General features: G+C 33.2%; 1 protein-coding gene across 1 annotated transcript in view; it reads right to left on the minus strand.

Moving 5' to 3' along the window:
* Positions 1-150: 150 nt before the first annotated feature.
* The window catches only part of LOC127715829 (heat shock 70 kDa protein 12A-like), a 57,706-nt gene continuing 44,639 nt past the window's right edge, over positions 151-13,217 (minus strand). The window contains exons 3-6 of the mRNA XM_052221964.1: positions 11,130-11,360; positions 7,711-7,864; positions 6,430-6,620; positions 151-222 (exon numbers count right to left, since the gene is read on the minus strand). Of these exons, the coding sequence (XP_052077924.1) occupies positions 151-222; positions 6,430-6,620; positions 7,711-7,864; positions 11,130-11,360 (648 nt within the window). The remainder of the gene's footprint in view (positions 223-6,429; positions 6,621-7,710; positions 7,865-11,129; positions 11,361-13,217) is intronic.

Here is a 13,217-nt window from a genome sequence, read left to right on the forward strand (position 1 = left end):
AACAACACAATGACAAAGGTCAACGTAGAGTCTTCAACAATAGACATGTCCCCAACTTTACAGTATGTCAATCTAAAAATGCCTCAGTAGATTATAAAATAAAATGTTTAACTGAAGGTATAAATGATAGAGATTAGATAGATGGCGCTCTCACATGGAATTTAAATTTTGGAATTCCTGTATCTGGCACTTGTTAATTTGTTGTCGACAACGAATCAGGTGCTACAGGAAATAGTTTATTCAATTAAATCTTAAAGATGCCAAACAAAAGAAATACCAGGGAATTAGGACCGTGGACATGACACAATAGAAGGACGGAGTTGGACGTAAAAGAATGGACAGGAAAAGACAGGAGGCCGAGGTGGAACACAAGGACAAGAAGAAGCTGACATATTATCAGGTAATAAGTCGGAGGAGGATGCACGGGCATTCCCCCTTTTATGCACGACCCGTCACACACAAATTTTGAAATGGCACATAATGCAATTGATTTCATCCCGACACAAGAGGTTAGCATTCATGACACAGTGGGGGAACACGTGCCTTTTTAACCTAATGTAAAGATTTGGCACAGAAAGTTTATTGAGCTACATTTTCTTTGGAGAACACAGAAAGAAATAGAGGAGGTTGACGAGGGCGATTTAAAATTAAAAAGGGGGAAAATTTGCATTGAAGAAAGATCGTCGGGTATAGATTTGTCCATAAACGAATGGACTTCAGCATTCATGGTTTTTATGAGTGTTTACATTGAGAAATACAGGACTCGGGCACAGGAATTGTTAAAATATACGCGTGATAGCAGATTAGCTGCAACGAGGTCAGACAAGTGGGCCACCTATGACGAGCAATTTAGGCCTAAAATACGTCAAATAGAAAAGAATCCAAATTTATCTTGGGGAAACATACACGGTGAATATTGGCTATTACACATCACATCTCCATCAGTACAAAACAAGACTTCAATGCAATCACAGGGTTATAGAACAAATACACAAAATCATGGTCATTATAATTCAAATGCAGCTACACTTTTCAACACTTACACGAGAACAAATCAGCAATCACAGGTAACTAGTGGTAGTACAAATATGTCCTGTAAATAATGGTACTGACTGTCCATACTTCCCTCGTTGTAGGTTTAAACATGTATGTGAAATATGCAGTGGCAAACACAGAAAGGCCCAATGTAACATCAGGGCCCAAGGAAGAAGTAACAAAAAGTATTAATTTTTATTCATTAGGAAATACTCCTGTTAAAGTATCTGTCTTGGAAAATTATTTAGAATTTTACCCACATAAAAATGTAGCACATGAAATTATATCTGGTTTCAAATATGGGTTTTCCTTAAAATATTTTGGCTCCAGGGAACCAAGGGAAAGTTCCAATTTAAGAAGTGCAATACAGCAACAGAACATTTTAAAAGAAAAATTTATGGAGGAAGTTAAACTTGGTCGCATTGCTGGTCCTTTCAGATTACCGCTTTTTCCCACACTTCAGGTATCACTAATCGGGCTAGTGACAAAAAAAAAGGATGGGGATTTTAGACTTATTCAACATTTATCCTATCCTGAGAATAAATCAATAAATGATTTTATTGATAAAAACCATTGTTCAGTGCAGTACAGTTCAATGGACGAAGCAGCATGTTTGATTAATAGACACAAAACATTTGTTCGTTTAAGCCAGTGTAATGTAAAGGCAGTTTTTTGCTTATTGGCTATTGCCCAGCAGGATTTTGGTTTGTTGGGGATAAAATTTCAGGGTGAATATTATCTTAATAAAATGCTTCCAATGGGGGTTTCAATCAGTTGCGCCTTTTGGGAGAAATTTGCAAAAGTTTTGCATTGGATAATACAGCAAAAAAGTGGAAATGATTATATACTCCATTATTAAGATGATTTTTTTTTGTCGAGTCGAGCGAAGATATTTCAAGAAGTATGCGATAAAATAGGTATTCCTCTTGCTAGTGACAAGACTGCTTTGCCTACTACATTACTCACTTTTTTTGGGTATAGAATTTGATACGCAAAATTTAATCATGCGGCTTCCAAATGTTCAGATAAAGTATGTAAGAATAAATATGAAGCTGCTTTGTTTTCAGTTGCCTTTTTTGGTTTGCTTAGGGTAGGGGAAATCACTATTTCAAAAAATAATGTTATAAATGGCTCCAACTTAACAAATGCTGATATTTTAGTTAAGAAAAAAGTCCTGGAGCTGTGAGTAAGGTGCTCAAAACCTCACCAAAAGGGAAAGTCTGTGACTTTATTGATACCCGGGAACAGAAAAAAAAACTACTGTCGGATACGACTCACTAACGACTACTTAAAGGTACGATTATACATTGTAATGGTATGCCTTAAACTAGATACCGATTCAACAGTATACTGGAAAAGGGCTTTAAATTTCCTTCATATCAGTAATGGTCATTTTAGGTCACATAGTTTTAGAATTGGAGTGCCACTGAACTGGCCAGGCAGGGGGTCTCAGAGGAGTTAATTTTGAAATTAGGCAGATGGGAATCGCATGCTTATTCTCGCTATATTAGGTTGCAATTTTTCTAGTTACAAAAAGGCTAACAAGCTACAAGTTTTCACAGGTCCCAAAATTTTATGGATTGTTGGAAGTTCCCTTGTGCATTGGGCCAATGTAGAAGCAAAGAAATAAGAGTCCAAAGGAGTCTCAACATATTGGATTTGTCAACCTGGTTTACAGTTTAAAGATTTGGACTTCCTACTGGATGCAAAAAGGATTTTTTCACCTTCTCCTAATTTCATGATTATTCTCTGTGGAGCTAATGATTTGACAGATTTAGAATTGACAAGAAAGGGTTTAATTGAAAATGTAAAATGTTCCATCCTACGTTACCAGGCTTTATTCAAAAATGTTGTCATAATCTGGTGTTCAATGCTACAGCGAAGATACTGGCATTTTGCACCCTTAAATGCTGGTCCAATAATCGAACAGAAGAGGAAAAGAGTTATATCAGTGGTCAGAAACTTTGTAATAGAAAATGGGGAAAAGCTATTTTACATGAGAACATTATGGCAAGGGGAGTGTCTTTATACAGAACAGATGGAACTCATTTATCAAAAACTGGAAATCAGGTTTTATCAAATTATATACAAGGAGGGGGGGGGGGGGGGTTAGTTTTTTCTTAGCACAACCAAATCAACTTTTCTGCAATGCTTCAATAATGGTTGCTGACTTGGGCTCTCATGTGGCGGTCCAGGGAGACTGGTAGTAATTGTGGGATTATTTCACTCGGCCCTTGCTCTGGGCCTGACAAGTTCTACAGGTTTGGAAAATGTGGTTTGTGGAAACGGTGGAATCTACAGATTGTTGTTCTTCATCTCATTGTTATTCAATCAGTATTATTTTAGGGTCTTCTTCTTTGAGTATTGCAAATAATTTGCCATAAACAATAAATTCTCTGAATGATAAAAACATTGAGGTTTAACATAAGCATGGAGTTACAAGGTTCCTGTTTAAAAAAGAGTATTTGAATATATGGCAAGGTAACCAAACTTTTAAGATCTAAACCTTACCCTTTGAATCTTGGTTCGTTAAATATAACAGAAGATACACAAAAAAATCAAACAAAATATAATACAGGAAATCACTCACTCTATGACACTGCATAATTTTAGGTAACAAAAACACACATTAGAACAATTCACCTATAAACAATTCCACATAAAGAAAATCAGCGCAGCTGCTGACACTATGCTCAAAGTAATTATTCTTCTACATTTTATGTAGGCAAATAACTAGAAATCTGCATAATCGTTCAACGGTTGGTCAACCTCCAAAGAGAATTGAAATCAAGCAAAGGTGCTGCATACTTTTTTTTTCAGACTATATATATATATACATGTACAAAATTGTATAGTATATTACTCCTGTATACTCTATCGAATATATGGAATAGAAAATTGAAGTCAAACAGCATTCAGACACCACATCGTAATTCATTTTATTGATAAGCTAACTTTTAACGACACTACAAACTACTGTCATACAAGTGGGAGGTTTAGTTAGCAATAAAACCAGGTTTAACCAACAAGTTTATTCGACAAATACCTGTACTAAGTCAGGAATGTGGCAGTTGTTTTCCATTAACGGTTCTGTTGGTCGATATAGTCTAACGTTTGATTTTGTCAGGTCTTATGGACTTCTCCCTTTTTGAATTCAATTTGGAGTTCTGTACTTTTGTTAATACATTTTTGTCTTATAAATGAGTGTTTAAAAGAAACAAAACCCAATAAGTAAACAGATAAACAAACACTGTTATAGTTATCTCAGTACAGAATGCAAAACTAGATAAAATAATATCTAAACATCTACTCTCTTCGAAATAGTTTACAGGTATGTAACTAATGACTTTACATTTGTTACAATTTGAAAAATATTTCGTGGAAGTTACATATTATATGTAATAAGTGGAACTATTTTCTTAAAAAATAAAATAGAAGATGAGTGTACAATAAAATAAAAAAAAAAAATGGATATGCTCATATTTTCGGAGTTATTTCATATTGAAAAGAATCAATGATTCCAAATATATCAGATAATTAGTTTTCAAAGAAAGAAGAAAACTTAACCGAGCTCAATCAAATAAGTCAATAAGAGTTTCTGGAAATTTAACATGAAGTTTGAATCGTAACAAATAAAGATGAAAACTTTCTCTTAATTTAATGATATTGAAAGTAGCATTGCAATTCTTCGTTGTAAAACTAAAGCAAAATGTCTTTGCTTGGATGCAGAGTATTTGCAGATGAAACATTCAAGTGTTGTTCGAAGTGTCACTTCCTACATTAAATATAATAATGTGGTGGAAATCTTTTTCCCCCTTACATTTGCGCAATCGTATACTTTATTTGTGGTGCAACCAGATACTTTACTTTTGGTGCAAATGAAACTGTGTATTTTGAAAACTTGTGGCACAAACGTAGCATTGGCGCAAATAAGTTGTGGTGCAAAAGGACGCATTAATGGCGCAAACGGATTTCTCCTAAAAAAGTACGTTGTTGCTGTCTGCCATGCTTGTTTTTCGTTTAATACTTTTAGCATACATCAGGCCATAGGGTTTTTCTTTTGAAATGTGTCACAATTTGTCATGCCGATGCCTTCATTCTTTGTTGAGGGCCGTAAAGCGTCATATAGATGTCTACATCCTCGTCCAGTGGTCTCTGGTAGATAATTTTTGCATTGGCAATTATACCACTCCTCTTTATTTTCATTACGACAGCCAACAATACATATAGATTGATGACAGTTTTGACGTAGAAGTACATATAAAATGCCGAATTTTGTTAGACTCTTTGTTTAATTGAATGTGACCAATCATAGATAAAACATGTTATTTTGAGTGAACAATGCATTCACTCTTTTATTTGAATTACAATGATATCCAAATTGAAATCTAATGTCAAAGTATGAAAATAAAATATCACCTAACGTTTATTTTATACTAGTTGACATGCGAAATTCATATTTCCAATATCTTAATATATAGTATAATTCTGTAAAAAAAAAAAAAAAAAAAAAAAAAAACACATATATGGATCAATATGTTAGAATATCGATTAAGGCAAACACAATTTTGCATTAAATTTTCTTCCAGTGTTTTCATCTGTGATAACTGCTAATATCTCTGTCCCGCCAGCATTTACTTGTAGTTTTAAAGCACCGTCTGTTGTTACCCGTTCTCTTAAATCTACATTTAAAAGTCCAAGTTTTATGCATCCTGGATCTGTGACGTGAACAGGATCTTTTTCTTCTGATGCATAAAACTCTATTTGCACTTCTCTGTCTCTTTTGCAGGTTGGGTCATATTCTTTTGCAGGTTGCCATTCACCAACTTTGATTTCTTCACCAATTTCGACAAGTTTTTCAAAAACATCAGTCGCAAATCGTCTGCCTTGTCTATCTCTTCGTAAAGTTCTATAATTTACATCTTCCGTAGTTGAAATTTCTTTCTCAACTTTTATTCCGTAAGTATATCTTGAAATCCTAGACTTAATAGCCAATGGATCTAAACCAAAGAGTACGGCACCTTTCAGAACAGCTAAACCGGGGTCTTTTGGAACTATTATGTCCATGTTTGGAAAACGTTCCCTTATACTGTCGATTAAAATTTCTGATTCCGAAAATCCACCTACTGCCAAAATAATATTTATGTTTCGTAGATCAGGATTGTTAAATATTTGTGACAAATGTCCTGTGATCGACTGTATAGTTTGTTGGAAAAAAGTTTTAAAACGCTGAGCAGGAATTCTTATTTTCCCATAATTTATTTGTATTTCAGAAGGAAGATGGGATTTGTTGATTTTTTCGTACATATTTTTAAAAACAGGACATATCAAAAGAAAGATATCCGATTCCGCCTTCAGGTTGAAACTTTTTTTCTTCTTTTCAAATTCTTTTACAGCATCAAAGTAAGCCATCGGATTCTCTTGTTTAACTGCATCTACTACGCTAACAGTGAATATTTCTTCTAAATACTTTTCAAATTTGTGGTTGACATTATTTCCACCCCAGCTACCACCGTTGGGGGAGAATAGTTCTTTTAAAAAGTTGTCATCCTCTATCTGATGTCCAGTAACATCAAAAGTTCCACCTGCAAAATATTTGACCTGGATTTTTGTTTTGTTTTGAAAGGGAAATCATTTATTTACCAAAAAAAAAGTCAACATGATATTTAGTTATACATCTTATACACTTACAGACTTCACAAAAAACATGAAAAAGACGAACTGAAAATCAAAGAAAAGAATTTTCCAGGATTTTATCGCCAAAGATATCGAAGTATTCACTGCACCTAATGAGCTACAAAAAGGTCCCCACAGTCCAAAATGTTAAAGAATTCATACAGAAAAACGATAACCCGATTTATGAAAAAACATGACAAACAATAAACGAAAAACAAATTTGACAGCCAGCAACCAACGACAATCAATGAATTTATAAAGAAAAGGCACATTTAAAATGTGGCGGAGTTTTACATATTTGTGAATGCTCAACTCCGCCTGAAATGGCTTGACTAATCAGATTTACATGAAGCACAAAACAACTAACATAAAGACACAATACAACAAATACCGATCTAGGAGGAATTTACTCATAGTTACTGAAAGCTAGTTCAAAGCCAATAACAAATGATAACTTAATCCTCTTCTCTCAGACTAAATAACAATCAGAACACATTCAACGGATTAAGGTAAAGACGCCATAAACAGACTAGGAAAGGTAAACCCTGTACAATAAGCCATAAAAACTTCATCATGACGACTGGGTGTAGGACTACAAGTTTTGATAAATATAATGTGACACATATTGTCCTTTTCTAATTAATCAAAAACAAAATAAATGTTTGTACCGATAAAAAGATTATTCAAAAGAACAATTAGTTCACATGGATCGTGTCTTATTTCACGGGCTTTACAAACAATATTACTGGAAAAATAAGTATGCGATATCCTGTTTCAAATAAGAATTCCACAGGTTCAACAAAAAGCTCAAAACCACATCATGGTATCAATTAATGAATTTTGTAAATGTTTTACAAAGATTACGTTTATTGAATTCTAAAATGTGACATTAGACACAGCACAGTGAACACCTTCATCGTATCTCATCATTTGTACATGTACGTCTTTCAAATTTGAACATTTTTATTTAGGAATTTTAAATGTTTTTGTTTGAATTACCTCCTTGATCTAACACCACATATGATGTACCAGGCCCGAGAAAATCTACAGTTTTAGTTACGTTTTCTCTTATACTCATCGGTACCTTTTGGCAATAAAGCGATGCGGCTTCTGGTTCCAACGCTAAACTTAGTTGGTCTCCCTTAATTCCAGCCTGCAAAAATTACAAAAAAAAAATACTTTCGCAAAGCTTTCATGAGAACTTACTCAGATGCATATTACTTTTCTTTACCTTTTTTTGTGGAAATAACTGATGAATGACTATGACTTTCAAGAACATTGTAGAACAAATATTTTGTGTTGTTCCTATTTGGACTTCTTGCTATAGAGTTGTATTGACTGCGTTTTAATTATTATGTGGAAGTTAAATTGTTCATAATCTCTTTTACACTACGTAAAATCTCTGGTAATAACCTTAGCTTGAATTTGTCATTAAATGTTTTCTCGAATTGAACGTAATCATTTATTTGGAATAACAACAAAATATGTGGATGTACGGCAATTAGAAGAAAACCAAACAATATATAGACAAAATAACCATATGAGTACTTTCAATTTAAAAATTATATGTTATATCTTTAAAATGGAATATTATTGAGCCAATCTACATATTCGTTTTTCATGTTAACAATGTAAAGGTAAAGTTGACTTGTTTCAAAATGCTTCGTTAAAAAAGTTAATTAACATTCCCATACATGAAAAACAAATAATAGATAAGGCTTTCTGAAAAATATGCACGGAAGGGACGACCATTCAAATATGCCCTGTATTAAATTTATTGATTTATTTCTTATTTTATTTTCAAATTTTAAATAATTAGAAACTGTTCATATTTCACAATTTTCTCTAGAAATTGCCTACTTTAACTGTTTCAATAGTTTAATAAAGCAAATGTAAAAATATCTAACTGCAACATAACGAAATAATAATGGGTTTTAATCAAGCAACTTCCACCTTTTTTATTTATTTATTTATGATTGATTGTTGGTTGCTTGACGTCCAGTGGCAAATAGTTTATGGATACTCAGGACGAAAACAAATTAACAATAATACAATAGGTAGGTCCTGTGATAGAGGACGTAAGGGTATAAGGTTGGGGAAATTTGAACTGCAGCTGAAAATGAGGGTATATTGGATAGAGACAGAAATTTTGCCTTGTAACAGGCCACCACCTAATGACCCCTCAACGAGTGTTTGCAAGGGTTCTTAATCTGCAAAGGACGTGGCACTCTGCACGAGGCATCGGATATAACGTCCTCATTCTGACCGGACATGGCTGCGTAATTGTACATCTCGAACAACCAAACGGACGCCCCACTTTGACAAGGGTTTTACTGCCAGTAGGAAGAAGACCAAGAGTGACAATATTTCTATTCCCAAGTCACCCTTGGGGTTCCTAATTTTTCTGCCGAATGAGACTTTTCACAGGAATTTTACTTGAAATGAGCAACTATATGGGTGCTACACATGTACTAGTAAAATAACCATTTCTAACCTTTCCGGAACACCTAAACCGATCTTTAGATTTTAGTTTCCTGTAAAGGGCTTTCTGTAGGGCTTTTTGTGTAATTGCCCTTTTTCATTTTGACAATGCTGTTGTTTGTAGGTCTTAAACTTATGCATTTAGATTATTTATTCTGTGTTGTCATTATGCTTGTGTAGTGTTGTCTTGTTTGAAGGTAAGAATGTAAAATAGTGTACCTTGTTTGGTCGAGAGGGCTTCCAAAGGCTTAGCCTGTTGCCAACTCAAATTCATTTACTTGAACAAAATATCATTTAAGATTGTGCTGTGGTCATTTGTTGTATTCTTGGCTTTCATTTGCTTATGTGCTATGTCTGTATGCCATTTTGTTTTTCTTTGTTGACATATTTGCTTGTCTTTATCATGTTTATAGTGATTAAAATTACAACAAAATGTTGACTGCTGTACCCCTATTTTTGACATTTTTACCTATTATGTCTGTTAGTTTTGTGAACACATTGTTGTCAATATAATGAAATTTTATGCGACTGTCATACAAGTGAGAGGTTTAGCAGGCTATAAAACCAGGTTTAATCAACCATTTTCTACACAAGGAAATGCCTGTACCAAGTCAGGAATATGACAGTTGTTTTCCATTCGTTTGATGTATTTGAGCTTTTGATTTTGCCATTTTATAAGGGACTGTCCGATTTGAATTTTCCTTGGAGTTCAGTGTTATTTTACTTTTTAGATATCCTTTTTATCTCTTCTTCTTTTATGGTTACTTGAATGCCCCATAGGAGATCTTTGACTTTTGATGGCAATTTAACATATAACATTTCAATAAAGAACAGAATCCCTTCTATTTGAGCTTTTTGTTATATTCATGTCTTAACATATAATAAATAAAATAACATAATTATTTGATCAAAAGAATTTACGATGATTAGATGATACAGAACTAACTACGTCAAAATTAGATAAACCGTTTCAATTTGAAATGCAATAACGAACACTACAAATAAAAGATCTAAGTCCAAACCAGATTTGCATAGAGTTCGTCTCGCTCAAACAAATTTATTGTGTAGTGTTTTTTGGATTTTTGTTTGACTATTTCTCGTTTAGTCATGGTTTTATCTGTCTTTACTTAAAGTTATTGTAAGGAAATTTCCTTTATATATTCTTCATTAACTTGAACAAAATATCATTTAAATTTATGCTGTGGTCATTTTTTGTATTCTTGTCTTTCATTCTTGCTTATGTGCTATGTCTATATGTCATTTTGTTTTTCTTTGTTGACATATTTGTTTGTTTTAATCATGTTTGTAGTGATTAAGATTACAACACAATGTTGACTGCTGTACACCTATTTTTGACATTTTTACCTATTATGTCTGTTAGTTTTGTTCACACATTGTTGTCAATATAATGGAATTTTATGCGACTGTCATACAAATGAGAGGTTTAGCAGGCTATAAAACCAGATTTAATACACCATTTTCTACATAAGGAAGCCTGCACCAAGTCAGGAATATGACAGTTGTTTTACATTCGTTTGATGTATTTGAGCTTTTGATTTTGCCATTTTATAAGGGACTTTCCGATTTGAATTTTCCTTGGAGTTCAGTGTTATTTTACTTTTTAGATGTCCATTTTATCTCTTCTTCTTTTATGGTTACTTGAATGCCCCACAGGAGATCTTTGACTTTTAATGATTATTTAACATATAGCATTTCAATAAAGAACATTTAAACGAAAAAGTCAAACGGTATCATAATCCCTTCTATTTAAGCTTTTTGTTGTATGCATGTCTTAACATATAATAAATAAAATTGGATTTTTGTTTGACTATTTTTCGTTTAGTCATGATTCTATCTGTCTTTACTAAAAATTATTGTAAGGAAATTTCCTTTATATAATCGAAAGGCTAAATAACTTAAAGGTTTAAAAAAATTACCATTTCCGCAGCATCTCTCATAAACTGCTTTGCTTTCATTTCCCATATTGCAGGAACAGTTAAAACCCAATGAATATCAGCATTTGAAATATTACCACCTCTTTTGAAACGCGTTTGTAGGCTATTCAAAAGATGATTTTTCAAATATTCAATTGCAGAAGAAAATACTTTTATTGCTTTCATTTGCTTTCCAACAATGTCTTTCATAACAAAATCTGCACTCAGGTTGTCCTATAAATAAAGATACAGCAACACTTGAGTCCATCAATTTGAAATACAGACGTGCTAGGTATTTGTTACTTGCTCGTTACATCACAGTTGTCTTTTTGTTTTAAATATTCTCATTGATTTGTAGGTATTTGAATTAGTTTAAGTATATTTATTAAATAATATTTTGAGTTATCCGCCATTACATGATTCCATGTGATAAGTAATTATCTGTTTACATTAACGACTGTCGGTGCAGATGCAATAAATTTACGAAATGTGATTACCCTTTTCTCATAAAGGAGCATCTTGAAGTCGTTGAAGAAAAAACATTTTAGCCTATCTCCTTGGTCTTCCCTTTCGAAATAATAATTTTTTTCTGCATCAAAACCAAATGCACTAAAATTTCCTCTTTTGTCAAATAATACAGCTGTAGCGGTCTTATAATACTGTCCGTCGTCATCTTGCCAGTAAGGACAATATATTTTAGAAGGGTCTTTTTCAACTTCACGCCGTGCTGAAAATGCATATCCAGAATATGCTGTACCGATGTCTATTGCAGCTATAAATAGTCTTTTACTACCAGCCTGTAAAAAGTAATAAAAGGTACAACCGTAAAAATAGTTAAACAGCTTCAAATATAAAAGTTTTAATTGTGTGAATATAGTGTGACGTAATGGTGTAGGAAGACAAATGTTCATATTTAAAGTGATATAATGATTCGGATGCATCAATGTTTCTGAATATATAACTCTTAATTCGTTCGTGATCGAATAGTGTGTTCCTTAAACGGAAAGGTTATACTCGTTGTTCTGCAAGACAAACACATCCTGTGGTACTGATGATAAAGAAAATAATTTATTGCATATCAATAAAAGATCTGGATAATGGCTTCCTAATTAATACTAATAAAGATTAATTAGAATTTACATTGTCAAGGCTAGGTAATGGTCATCTTGTTTCATCGTTTGTCTGATGATGAAGTTATAGTGAACACTGTGTCTAAACTACACCGGCAAAAAATGTTTAGACTCGATGGTAACTAATATCCGGCACGGTGACGGAACATCAATAGACAGAGAAAAGGCAAGTTTCTGTTTATTTATTTATTATCTTTATGATATCGAAGAATAATTATACATATATAACTATTTTCTATTGTGAGATGTAGTATTTTCTACAACCGTTCTAGATTAACGGAGAAATAAGTAAAAATGCTCGTCAAAATGACGAATTGAGTGAACCTTGCCTCGAATTTGTTTAATTTCTCGTTAAATTGTTCACATTGTACGGAAAGAAAGATACTGACATGGATATTGCAAAACTAGTCACTTTGAAAGGATATAGTTACGATACTGTTGTCAAGTCATTAAGGATTGCATATTTTGGTATTAATATTGATTCACTCATAGGGTCTTTGCATCGGAAATAAACACATTTATTCTAAAACCAGTTGTTAACATGATACGGGTTATGTTCTTCTCATATATTTTATGATGGTATGATACTAAACCCCTAACGGGAGGGATTGTACTTGATTTTCATATGATGAAGACATAATCTTTCAATCATTTTAATTGAGGTCTGGAGCTGGCATGTCAGTAACTGCTAGTAGTCCTTTGTTCATTTATGTATCATTGTCGTTTTGCTCAGTTTCTTTTGTTACCTATTCTGACATCGGAATCGGACTTCTTTTAAACTGAGTTTTACTGTGCGTATTGCTATGTGTTTCTTTATTCTACATTGGCTAGAGGTATAGGGGGAGGGTTGAGATCTCACAAAACATGTTTAACCCCGCCGCATTTTTGCGCCTGTCCCAAGTCAGGAGCCTCTGGCCTTTGTTAGTCTAGTATGTTTTTAATTTTAGTTCATTTATATGTT

The sequence above is a fragment of the Mytilus californianus genome, unplaced genomic scaffold (assembly GCF_021869535.1).
Source record: "Mytilus californianus isolate M0D057914Y unplaced genomic scaffold, xbMytCali1.0.p SCAF_9, whole genome shotgun sequence".
In the NCBI taxonomy this organism is placed as follows: Eukaryota; Metazoa; Mollusca; class Bivalvia; order Mytilida; family Mytilidae; genus Mytilus; species Mytilus californianus.